Source organism: Procambarus clarkii, chromosome 29 (assembly GCF_040958095.1).
Source record: "Procambarus clarkii isolate CNS0578487 chromosome 29, FALCON_Pclarkii_2.0, whole genome shotgun sequence".
Lineage (NCBI taxonomy): Eukaryota > Metazoa > Arthropoda > Malacostraca > Decapoda > Cambaridae > Procambarus > Procambarus clarkii.
In genome coordinates, this window is record NC_091178.1 from 904,986 (window position 1) to 918,661 (window position 13,676).

The 13,676-nt window shown below is 46.4% G+C and overlaps 1 protein-coding gene across 33 annotated transcripts in view; it reads right to left on the reverse strand.

The window, feature by feature from the left end:
- The window catches only part of LOC123764935 (microtubule-associated protein futsch), a 229,995-nt gene that overhangs the window by 119,165 nt on the left and 97,154 nt on the right, over nt 1–13,676 (reverse strand). For 32 of the 33 annotated variants that reach the window (XM_069333230.1, XM_069333231.1, XM_069333220.1 and 29 more), the window contains one exon: nt 12,863–12,931. The exons of the other annotated variant lie outside the window; for it this stretch is intronic. In XM_069333230.1, the coding sequence (XP_069189331.1) occupies nt 12,863–12,931 (69 nt within the window). The remainder of the gene's footprint in view (nt 1–12,862; nt 12,932–13,676) is intronic. 33 annotated transcript variants of the gene reach the window in all.

Here is a 13,676-nt window from a genome sequence, read left to right on the forward strand (position 1 = left end):
CTTATCCAAACAGCCAATCTTAGAATACACCTTCATGAGAGTTTCAACCTATACAAATATTTACATCAAGAGTTTTGAACTAGTTTGACGACATTTTGTCTTGTTATAGTTTATGTAATGTGCTAATTACTCACTCCTCGACCCCAGCTTCAGTAGTTCTTGACGATCGTCTACACAAAGTCTAAATTTATTGCCTAAATTGTCATTGCAAGGCTCTCCTCTTCCAACCTTCTTTATCCCTTTAGAAAAAAGTCAGGTGGAAGTGAGCAATAAGGCAAGAGAGCCGGAGCCATTAGAGGAGAGAAAGGCTGGTCAGTAGCTTGACCGATGGCACTAGTCACGCCATCTTCCCCCACACGCCACCACTGGATTACTCTCGCCATCACCTTAACCTTCGGTTATTCTCTCACAAGAAACGTTTATCAACACTGTGGTTTGTGGACCAACCTTCTAGCTGTAAGCAAAATATTCAATGGCAATAAAACATGTCAGGTATAATATTTGTAGCGGGTATATTATAGCAATAATATACTTGTTCCAAATTCTCATTAGCTTAATGAGATGAGTCTGTTAGATCCACTTAACCCACTAATTACAATTAATACCTCTTTCCAAATGTACAGTTCATACATCTTCCCTAACCTGCTAGAGAATGGTAAGGTGAGGTGTGGACCGATTGTATAAGCAGCCAGTAGCAGGTATTCTGAACCACGTCCGGGAGACATCTCCCGTCACGCAGGGTGCAGTTGCACCTCCACAGATCTCCAGTATCAGCTCTTGATACTGGTAATGGCTCAAAAGGGCCACCACTTACGGGCTATTCATGCCCGTGCCACCTTTTCGATGGTTTAATCGTCATCTTGGACACATTCATGGGAGACATCTCCCGTCACGCAGAGTGCACTTGCACCTCCACAGATCTCCAGTATCAGCTCTTGATACTGGTGATGGCTCGAAAGGGCCACCACTTACGAGCTATTCATGCCCGTGCCATCTTTTGGGTGGCTTCATCTTCATCTTCTTCATCTGTTTAAAACACGGGAGACATCTCCCGTCACGCTGGGTGCAGTCGCACCTCCACAGATCTCCAGTATCATCTATTGATACTGGTGATGGCTCAAAAGGGCCACCACTTACCAATTCATGCCCGTGCCACCTATTGGGTGGCTTCATCTTCATCTTAACACATTCACAAGGGAGACATCTCCCATCATGCAGGGTGCATTCGCACCTCCACAGATCTCCAGTATCAGCTCTTGATACTGGTAATGGCTTAAAATGGCCACCACTTACGGGCTATTCATGCCCGTGCCACCTTTTGGGTGGCTTAATCTTCATCATCATCATCGGTATTCTGAACCTCAGACAGTCCCGCTCCTGTGCCAGGTAAGTCCACAACGGGCTCACCATAGCCCGTGCTACTTGGAACTTATTGTTCCAAGTAGCGAATCTTAAACAACAACAACAACGTATTCTGGACTAGCTGGACACCCTCATAAAGACTGTGAAGCAGTATTCTTCCTCGCGATAACAGCTTGATGGTTAAATGCAACCTGAGAATACTGAGAAAAAAAAATTGTACCACGTACGGGCTATTCATGCCCGTGCCACCTCTTGGGTGGCTTAATCTTTATCAATCAATCATTCAGTGATGCATAAAACAATCCAACCCAGCCTAGAGAACATAAAAGAACATCACCACAAACCTCTCACACCTCAACAAAGCCCATCTACACCAGAGAGTAGCAGAAGGTTCACCGTCTGCAATATGATATCTTCAGGCCACCAAGTTAGAAAGGTTAAATATCCCAAAAGGAATCCACAGTGATATAGCATTTCGGTTATACAGTATAGGCAATGTCTAGGTTACAGATGCAACTGGGAGACTGGTGAACCCAGAGAGTGGGAATGCATCTTCTGCCAGTCACAGAAAAGCCACTACTTCATTATCTCCTAGAATGTGAGGTAACCAACGACCTTAGAAGACCTTTAAGTGTCCCTGAATCATGCAGTAACCACCCTGAAACCATCAACACTGCCACTCTTATGTTTAACAAATCTCTAATCCTGTCCATGGAGGTGTAGCGAGTAAGCTTATACTCGCTCCATTATCTTAACAGCATAACTAATTAGCACTAATTACAGAAGTTACAATCCTTTCCCCAATTACAGGTAATGCTCTTCTCATCTTGTTGGAGGGAGTTGAGGTGTAATCACCATATAAGCAGCAAGCGATATGAGGAATGGAGGGACGCAGGGTGCAGTCGCACCTCCACAGATCTCCAGTATCATCTTTTGATATTGGTAATGGCTCATAAGGGCCACCACTTACGGGCTATTCATGCCCGTGCCACCTCTTGGGTGGCTTAATCTTTATCAATCAATCGGAATGGAGGACAGTTCAATTTCCACAGTCAACAATGTAGCACTCGGCGTGTACAGTCCGAATCGACCCAAGACGCTATAGCTTCGACACAGAGCAGACAGCAGACTACGACCGCATCGAGCCGCCACGCTCTCGCTCCCCGAGTTCAGACACTCACAATTCCCAATTGAGCCGCCACGCTCTCCCACACAGAGCTCAACGACTCCGGCCTCACTCAGCTCTCTGCTCTGCTCCAGGCTTCGTCTCAAAGTCTACGACACTGCTGTATCCAGGACTACTAAATACTAAATAAATATGAAACTCACTAAACACTGTGTATCTAATCAACCCAACAACGTAACATAATCGTACGTTACAGAGGACAGAAGAAAATGTATATATGCTGGTTAGCATTGTAAATGTGTGGCCACGTCTGTGGTAGAAAATAATAATAATAAAACTCTTCTGGAGAAAAGTGTCCAGCAGCTGGACACCCTCATAAATACTGTCAAGCAGTATCCTCCCTCCCGATAACAGCTTGACGATTATATGTGACCTCAGCACACTGCATACATTTGCTAAAACAAAAAAATGCACCACTTACGGGCTATTCATGCCCGTGCCACCACTTGGGTGGCTTAATCTTCATCAATCATCAATCAGTCGGTATTCATCTTACGGGCTATTCATCCCCGTGCCACCTTTTGGATGGCTTAATCTTTATCAATCTATCAATCTTCAGTATTCATCAGTATATTTTCCACGGTGATTCAATTAACTTTAGTACAGACGCTTGAGGGTACCACACACCTTCAACCTCAATGTTTTTTCAAGAATGGTGCACGCAATTTTCAAGAATGGTGCACGCAATTTTCAAGAATGGTGCACGCAATTTTCAAGAATGGTGCACGCAATGTTCAAGAATGTTGCACGCAATGTTCAAGAATGGTGCACGCAATTTTCATGAATGTTGCACGCAATTTTCATGAATGTTGCACGCAATTTTCAAGAATGTTGCACGTGGCGTGCCCAGTTCCTACCGCCACAAGACTCTTCAGCTCTGACAAAACAGACAGCCTCACTCAGGGGCCGCATCGAGCTTCCACGCTCTCGTCCCGTATCCGAGCGCTCTACCCCTGGCCTCATTCGCCTCTCTGTCCTGCTCCAGGCTTCGTCTCAACGTCTACGACACTGCCAACAATCGACTGCTGTCCACCCTGCCTATTCCCCAGAGTATCTTCAATGTTGTGATCATATCTCCCGTGTTTAGTCTTTCTTCCAGAGTTGTGTGGTCCAGTTCCTTCATGTTTCTGGCTACACAGATGTTGTTTGATGTCGCGTCTACCCCCTTTTGTTCCATCACTACACAGTTTGTCCACTTTAATCAATTTGAATTCCTTCTGGAGATCGTCATTAACACTGCAGCGTGACATTATATTATAGGTTATGAATAATAATGTATGATTCATCAATATTAAAGTATAATTATACGTTTTATTAAAAACGGGACAAAATTGACATGTTTATTAAAACGACCGGACGGCCTGTAAATATGAAGAAAACGGTACTATCCCGTTCAAAACGGTACTATTCCGTTCCAAACGGTACTATCTCGTTCAAAATGGTACGAATGGTCAGCCTATCCCTTGCCCATCTTCTTATTTACACTTATTGTGATTGAACTCCAGCAACCATTTATTTGCCCACACCTGGAGACTGTCAAGGTCTTCCTATAACACTCCGCACCAGCAGTCCTCTGCTTTTACAGTCATCATTACTGGTGCAGTCTGTAAATATTGACGATATTTTATACACTGAGAACGGTCAGCCACATGGCAGGTCAGCCACATGGCAGGTCAGCCACATGGCAGGTCAGCCACATGGCAGGAGGTCAGCCACAAGGCAGGAGGGAGGGCCCAGGAGGGGGCAGGGCGCCACATACAGAAGGTGCAGAACAATTCTACATGATCGATCTGGTAATCAGTTGAGGGATCAAAGGGCATGCAGGTTAGGCTGGGGGGGGGGAGGGGGGAATGGGGGGAGGGGGGAATGGGGGGAGGGGAGGGGGAAGATCCGCTGCAGATGAGTGGGGGATAGGTGGAGGGGGGAGGGAAGGGGAGAGTGGAGGGAAAGATGACATACATGATCCAACCACGGAGTTCCCTGGCTACTATCACCCCCCCCCCCCCTCCCTTTCTCTCAGACTCACGCACTCTCTCAGATAGGACAACATGATGGAAGCAGGTAGGAAGGCGAGGGTGGAGGGAGGTAAGGGTGGAGGGAGGTAAGGGTGGAGGGAGGTAAGGGTGGAGGGAGGTAAGGGTGGAGGGAGGTAAGGGTGGAGGGAGGTACAGGTGGAGGGAGGTAAGGGTGGAGGGAGGTAAGGGTGGAGGGAGGTAAGGGTGGAGGGAGGTAAGGGTGGAGGGGGTAAGGGTGGAGGGAGGTAAGGGTGGAGGGAGGTAAGGGTGGAGGGAGGTAAGGGTGGAGGGAGGTAAGGGTGGAGGGAGGTACAGGTGGAGGGAGGTAAGGGTGGAGGGAGGTACAGGTGGAGGGAGGGCGTGCGTGAAGGAGAACACACAGGCAGACCAAGAGCCTCCTCACCGTCAAGCACAGTCCAGATAACAACAGTAGCAGCGAGGACTGTGTATGGTGCCCATAACCTCACCCCGGCCTCTCCACCGTTCACAACCTCACTACACTGATGTCTTATACTGCCCGAACCTAACCTAACTCAGGACTCGCCAGTAGAAAACGTCAATAACGTCAATTTTGTGAGCCGCTTGATTTTTAGTAAATCAGTTTTTGGCCTTAGAGTATTTATACGTCAAAATGCGATTCGAGATTAGGAGATTCGAGGGTTGGTTGGCAAACTGGTGGTGAATGGTCCAGTGTTACTCCCTGAGGATGTAAGTCACCTGTTGTGTGTGTGTGTGGCGGCGCTCAACAAACTGCCCGTGCGTGACCTCAACAGTTGACTCATAACAACGCCAGTAAACAAAGTCAAGACAAAACCCAGCGGTCATAAGAGAACTGGGTCAAACCCCCGGAGTCACCACCCACTCCACAAGAGTCCACACAACTCAATAACATTACATTTCCGGAAGGCGAATGTCTAGTGTGATGAGAACATCTGGTCGTGCAGACTGGCTTCTTGCGGGCGACAGCTCACGCACCAAATGGGATTGTAGGGAAGAAGGTAATAAGGACAAATTATGTAAAAACGGAGACACAAAATTAGGCCAGAGAGAAAGTGAGTGTACTCACCTATTTGTGCCTGCGGGATCGAGCATTAGCTCTTGGACCCCACTGTTGTAGCTGCCGGTTGTTTAAAGCAATGACTCCTGTCCTATTTCCCTAGCATATCACCTCTTAAAATTACGAACAGAATTTGCTTCCACAACCTGCTCCTTTAGTTCGTTCCATTTCGCCACTACACTTACGCTAAATGAAAACTATCTAACATCTCTGTAATTCATCGAAGTTTCCGGCTTCTACCCATGCTTCCTTGTGTCGTTGGTATTTGGGGTGAATATTTCATCTATTTCCACTCTGTCAATACACCTAAGTATTTTATACGTCTCTATCATATCTCCCCGCTCCCTCCTTTTTTTTAGCATTGTCATGTTCAGCTCTTTCAGACGCTCTTCATACCCTATCCCCTCACAATTCCGGGACGAACCTCGTCGCATACTTCTGAAGCTTTTCCAGTTTCTTTATGCATTTCTTCAGGTGGGGCGTCCATGATTGGGCGGCAGCCTCTTTTAGTATCCACGGTGATACATCGTCTGGTCCAACTGCCGTAGTTTCATGCGGTGTTGTCAGCTGTTTAATTATGTCCTCTGCTGTCACCTCTATATCTCAAAGTTTCTCATCTAGTGTCATCTGCTCTTCTAACAACGGAAGCTGCTCAGGCTCAGTTGAGAACACTCCATAGAGACTGGTGCTCAGTGCCTCACAAGTTTCCTTATCGCTCTCTGTATATGCCCCTCCCGTTTTCCATAGTATTGTTACTGGGTCATTCACAACAGTTTCCTTTTCATATGAGTGATGCAGATTCCTGAGCCTACTGGGCTCTATCATATCTACAGTTGAAATTGTGTATGGAGTCAGCCTCCACCACATCACTGCCTAATGCATTCCACCTGTTAACTACTCTGACACTGAAAAAGTTCTTTCTAACGTACTTGTGGCTTATATGGGTACTCAGTTTCCACCTGTGTCCCCTTGTTCGCGTTCCACCCGTGTTAAACAGTTTATCTTTATCTACTCTGTCAATTCCTCTGAGAATTTTGTAGGAAGTGATCATGTCTCCCCGAGCTCTCATGTTTTCCAGCGACATGAGGTGCATTTCACGCAGTCTTTCCTCGTAACTCATGCCTCTTAGTTCTGGGACTAGCCTAGTGGCATACCTCTGAACTTTTTCCAGCTTCGTATTGTGCTTGACAAGGTACGGGCTCCACACTGGGGCCGCATACTCCAGGATTGGTGTTACATATATGGTATACAAGGTTCTGAATAATTCCTTACTCAGGTTCCTGGAGGCAGTCCTGATGTTAGCCAGCCTTGCATGCGCCGCTGATGCTATTATTTTTATGTGGGCTTCAATAGACAGGTTTGGTGTGATATCAACTCCTAGATCTTTATCTCTGTCCGTTTAATTAATGAAGGACTTCATCTCCCATTCGGTATCCTGTGTGTGGCCTCCTGTTTTCACCGCCTAGTTTCATTACCTTACATTTATTGCATGAACTTCAATAGCCATTTGTTGAACCATTCATTCAGTTTGTCTAGGTCATCTTGTAGCCTCATACTATCTTTCTCTGTCTTAATCCTCTTCATAATTTTTGCATCATCAGCAAACAACGAGAAGAACGAGTCTATTCCCTCTGGGAGATCATTTACATATATCAGAAACAGTATAGGTCCAAGGACTGAACCCGGCGGGACTCCACTTGTAACGTCTCGCCAATCTGAGACCTCACCCATCACACTGACTCGTTGTCTCCTGTTGCTTAGGTACTCCTTTATCCAATGGAGTACCTTCCCTTTCACTCCAGCCTGCATCTCAAGCTTTTTCACTAGCCTCGTGTGTGGTACTGTACCAAAGGCTTTCTGACAATCCAAAAATAGGCAGTCTGCCCAGTCCTCTCTTTCTTGCCTGATTTTTGTTGCCTCGTCATAGACTTCAATTAAACCTGTGAGGCAGGACTTGCCATCCCTGAACCCATGTTAATGTTGTGTTACAAAGTTCATTCACTCCAGATGTTCCACTACATTTTTTCGCACAATCTTCTCCATCAACTTGCATGGTATACAAGTTAGGGACACTGGCCTGTAGTTCAGTGCCTTCTGTCTATCCCCCCTTCTTGTATATCGGGACTTCATTAGCCGTTTTCCAAATTTTTGGTAGTTCACCTGTTACCAGTGATTTGTTATACACCATGGAGAGTGGCGGGCACAGTGTTTCTGCTCCTTCCTTTAGTATCCACGGTGAGATTCCTTCCGGGCCTATAACCTTTATCACGTCCAACTCAAGCAAGAGCTTCCTTACATCCCCAATGGTAATCCCAAACTCCTCTAGTAATGCCTGGTTAACTATTCCATCTCTCATCTCTGGAAGTTCTGCTTGCTCTAATGTGAAGACCTGGAATTTCTTATTGAGTTCCTCGCACACTTCCTTGTCGTTTGTAGTGAATCTCTCTGCTTCTATGCTTCGTTTCATTATCTGTTCCTTCACTGTTGTTTTCCCTGCTGATGTGGCTGTGCAGCAATTTAGGTTGAGTTTAAATCACGTGTGTGTGTGTGTGTGTGTGTGTGTGTGCGTGCGTGCGTGCGTGCGTGCGTGCGTGCGTGCGTGCGTGTGTGTGTGTGTGTGTGCGTGCGTGCGTGCGTGCGTGCGTGCGTGCGTGTTAGCGTGAAGGCAATGGCTGTGACGCAGGTGGTGTTCAAGAGGTCTGGCCTCGCCTCGCCCTCCTACTCGTGGTCTCGTCTCCAGCGCTCAACAAATGTCAAATTAGGCCAAAATATGAGTATAACTAGAAAACCAAACCCATTAAACCTGACCTGAATATTAAAGGGAAAATGTTGCGGGTGAGAGAGGCAATATATACCCCAGGGATCATAATGCCGGCCAGACGAGCGCGGGACCTTCACATAAAGACATGATTAAACATCACGCAACATTTCTCTGACCACACAACATTAACTATTTTATTATATTACAGTTTATTGTTCACCAATTACTGTTTATTATCCCATAAATCACGTTGATGGTTCCTTATCCAACTAATGGATCAGGAAGACATATATGATAGATGTGTGAAGAAAATATGCTTTCCATGTATTTAATATGTATGTGTTTAACATGTAACATGTCTTCACACTTAATGAAGTCAATTTTTGATACTCTTCACTACAGCGTCACAGTTACGGTGCTCCGCGGTACACGTCACAATAGTAAGAGTGGGGTGGTACACGTCACAATAGTGAGAGTGGGGTGGTACACGTCACAATAGTGAGAGTGGGGTGGTACACGTCACAATAGTAAGAGTGGGGTGGTACACGTCACAATAGTGAGAGTGGGGTGGTACACGTCACAATAGTAAGAGTGGGGTGGTACACGTCACAATAGTGAGAGTGGGGTGGTACACGTCACAATAGTGAGAGTGGGGTGGTACACGTCACAATAGTGAGAGTGGGGTGGTACACGTCACAATAGTGAGAGTGGGGTGGTACACGTCACAATAGTGAGAGTGGGGTGGTACACGTCACAATAGTGAGAGTGGGGTGGTACACGTCACAATAGTGAGAGTGGGGTGGTACACGTCACAATAGTAAGAGTGGGGTGGTACACGTCACAATAGTAAGAGTGGGGTGGTACACGTCACAATAGTAAGAGTGGGGTGGTACACGTCACAATAGTGAGAGTGGGGAGGTACACGTCACAATAGTGAGAGTGGGGTGGTACACGTCACAATAGTAAGAGTGGGGTGGTACACGTCACAATAGTGAGAGTGGGGTGGTACACGTCACAATAGTGAGAGTGGGGAGGTACACGTCACAACAATAGTGAGAGTGGGGAGGTACACGTCACAATAGTGAGAGTGGGGTGGTACACGTCACAACAATACTGAGAGTGGGGTGGTACACGTCACAACAATACTGAGAGCAGGGTGGTACACGTCACAACAATAGTGAGAGTGGGGAGGTACACGTCACAACAATAGTGAGAGTGGGGAGGTACACGTCACAACAATAGTGAGAGTGGGGTGGTACACGTCACAACAATAGTGAGAGTGGGGAGGTACACGTCACAACAATAGTGAGAGTGGGGAGGTACACGTCACAACAATAGTGAGAGTGGGGAGGTACACGTCACAACAATAGTGAGAGTGGGGTGGTACACGTCACAACAATAGTGAGAGTGGGGTGGTACACGTCACAACAATAGTGAGAGTGGGGAGGTACACGTCACAACAATAGTGAGAGTGGGGTGGTACACGTCACAACAATACTGAGAGTGGGGTGGTACACGTCACTAGGTAACGATGATAGAGTTACAAGATACTTGTTCTCTTGTTTTCACTGAAGGTTCAGGCTTCCACTGAAGTCAAACCAGGATATTGTGTGAAACGTCGACTTCAGGGGACAAGTCCATTCCATCCAGTGGTCGACCCCACAGACGCATTCATAATTTTTTACATTCTGTTCATTCCAAACGGGAATTTTCTTAAATATTAATTAATATTATAATATATTAGCATATTGTGCATATATAGGAATAAGTTAGGTGTTTAGGTTCTGTTGGCGATTATTTGTATTTGTAGTACGTGGGTGAAGCATTTACAGCGTTGTGGTTCGAACAAAATTCGTCAGTGAAGCACTTGTTCCGGAAGTTTTCGGACGTCAGCAGTTGTGAGTCGTGTGTAAACCGTTTTTCATTCATAAACAGGGGGTTTGGCGGGTCTTTGTTTGGAGGACGGGCTGCACCCGTCCTCGTATACAAAGATCCAAGCTCGTTAATCCAGCCGCCTAACCCCCTGTTTATGAATGAAAAGCGATTTACACACGACTCATAACTGATGACGTCCGAACACTTCCGGAACAAGTGCTTCGCTCACGTCCTTAGTTCGAACCACAACGCTGTAAATGCTTCACCCACGTACTACAAACACAAATAATCGCCAACAGAACCTAAACACATAACCTAACCTATGCCTAACGATACATAGAATTTTTATATATAATAATATTAATTTATATATGAGAAAAAAACTATTTTTATTACCTAGTATGTTAACATTGATGAATACGTCTGGGGAGGACGGCCGCTGCTTTAAACAACCTAGCGTGAGGACGGGTTGCAGTAGAACCCTAGGTTGCTATCCTTTTGACCATGTCGTGGCCTAGATGTCTAGGACGTGTACCGGGGAATACCTAGAACATAGGTTCGAATCTTCATCACGGCTCCTACGGATTTTCTCAATCCATTCAAATTTCCGGTAAGTGGTGGAGCCAGCGTGTGTGTGGAGGGGGGGGGGGGCAGGGAGCGTGTAAGCGGGACAGGGAGCGTGTAAGCGGGACAGGGAGCGTGTAAGCGGGACAGGGAGCGTGTAAGGGGGGACAGGGAGCATGTGGGGGTGACAGGTGCCGAGGGGGTGTATCCCCCCCAGACAATAACTACCCCGGCTCCATGCCGCATAACCAATGCCAACAATTAACACACCAACAATTGCTGGCGTCTACACGAGCACTACCCTGGAAACACAAACCGAAACTGTCTCTATTTTCCGCTTGTAACAACTTGTAATAAAGTTGTTACATCTTGGCTTAATGTGTTTATGACGTATTAGAACGTTGTTACAACTTGATATATTGGTTGTTATAACTGGTTAGGTGGTGTTAAAACTTGTTCGAACGTTGTACCAACGTCGTAGTTTCGGTGTGTGTTTGGAGGGTAGCGTCTTGTCCATCATAATTTGTCGTGTCAACATGACACCGACCATTAGGCACACTGGCATAGTTGCCTGATAACCAATGTCTACACACACATGCAGTCGTGCACACGCACATAACACACACACACACTATACATCAAGCCCAGTTATAACTACCCGCTATGTTATTATAAGTGCAAACAAACCCAAATTATAAATAGACATCAATTAACATTAAAGTTAATCAAGGAAACCAAAGTTAAACACAAGCCAACAAGCCACAGTCTGAGCCACCAGACATGGAACAAAGTCAGTCGGTCAAACACTGATGGAAATCCAATAAGCAAATTGCCAGTGAAGCCAATTACAACACTGTGTTTTAGTGTAAGACAAACGTCGTCCAGGGTAAACAAGTGACTCAAGCCACAGGCTGCGCGTCACGCCTGGGAGCGTTCTTAGTAAATTACGATGTGGGTAGCATCTGGGAGCATTGTAACGCCTGGGGTTATCTGGGAGCATTGTAACGCCTGGGGTTATCTGGGAGCATTGTAACGCCTGGTGTTATCTGGGAGCATTGTAACGCCTGGGGTTATCTGGGAGCATTGTAACGCCTGGGGTTATCTGGGAGCATTGTAACGCCTGGGGTTATCTGGGAGCATTGTAACGCCTGGGGTTACCTGGGAGCATTGTAACGCCTGGGGTTAACAGGTCACCTGGTGTGTGTACCTGTGACCACCACAGGTCACTAAGGAGAGCGGCCATGTCATGCCACACACTAGCCTCCCTCAATCCTCACTGAACCACTTTGTGAAGAGTGAAGAAATAGCTACACTGTCCTGCTGGGAAGCATTTTATTACCTCACTGAACTTACCTGAACGTCAAGTGGTGCAGGTTCATCACCTCACTCACTCCTAGCCTCGTCTCTCTCACTTGACAACGGCCTAACTATACCATTAAAGAATTTGTGCCCATTTGTCTCAAACTCGCCCTAATTTTCTCTAAATTCATAGAACGGCAATGTTTTATTTAATTGATCTATCAATTAAATAAATCTACACAACTACACAATTAAATAAATCTACACAATCGACTTGAGAATGGTCCAGGACGGACCGAAACGTCGTCGTCCCTTCAATTTCTAGTGTGTGGTCTGGTCAACATACTTCAGCCACGTTATTGTGACTCATCGCCTGCATACACAACTAAACATTGGAGGAACGGATCTCCCCCAAAAATGCACAGGAAAAGATTAAGCAAATATAATGTGTTAAAACAACCCACACTGTTATGACACATAAACCACTCATAAACCACACTGTTTAGACAAATAAACTACTCATAAACCACACAGTTAAGACACACAAACCACTCATAAACCACACTGTTTAGACAAATAAACTACTCATAAACCACACAGTTAAGACACACAAACCACTCATAAACCACACTGTTTAGACAAATAAACCACTCATATATAAACCACATTGTTATTAAGACAAACAGCGTTGACAGAAACACACGACAAGTCAACTATGGCGGGAGGTACGAAGAGCGACTCACAGCGTACGACGTCGTCCGGCAGCGCCTCCGGCTGACTCTCCAGCACGATCATCTTCGGGCGTCGCATCACTGCCAGCACACAAGTCTTAGTGGCTACACTTACACACACACACACACACACCCGTCAACCACCACACCTACACCTCTCTACACTCCTTTCATCACCTGTGTACCACACGCTTCGTCACCTGTATGCCACTCTGCATACCTGCCTCGCACACACATGTGGTATTGCCCGCACATCCCCACACACCAACACAACAGTGCCCTCACACACACACACACACACACACACACACACACACACACACACACACACACACACACACACACACACACACACACATACACATACAGGCACACAGGCACACAAAATGTTTTCAGGCTTGGTAAAAGGTTTTCAGGCTTGGAAAGTACAACAAAGACAGAGACCGAATGATAAAGGTGGTATTCATGAGCGAAATCACGAAAGAGGAACTGTTAGCAAGGAAGTGCTGTCTAGCACTTCCTGTACAGACGTTCAAAAAAGTATTCCTGCAGAGGGATATGACAAGGGAAGAGAGAAAGCAGGCAACAACGCGAGGAGGGAGCGCAAGGAGAGAGAAAGGAATCGGAGAACCACAACCCCGAACCCTACAATCCCAGAGGAGAGTGGGGAACCCTCCTCAAACAGTGCAACAGCCACAGGGAGTGGGGCACCACCCCAACATTCTACCTAACAGACACCCAACCTGCCCCAGCCCCTGTCAGCCCCCCACTAAGTACCCACCTAGGGCACCCTCCCCCCACCCATCCCCCTCCTCCCACTCACCCC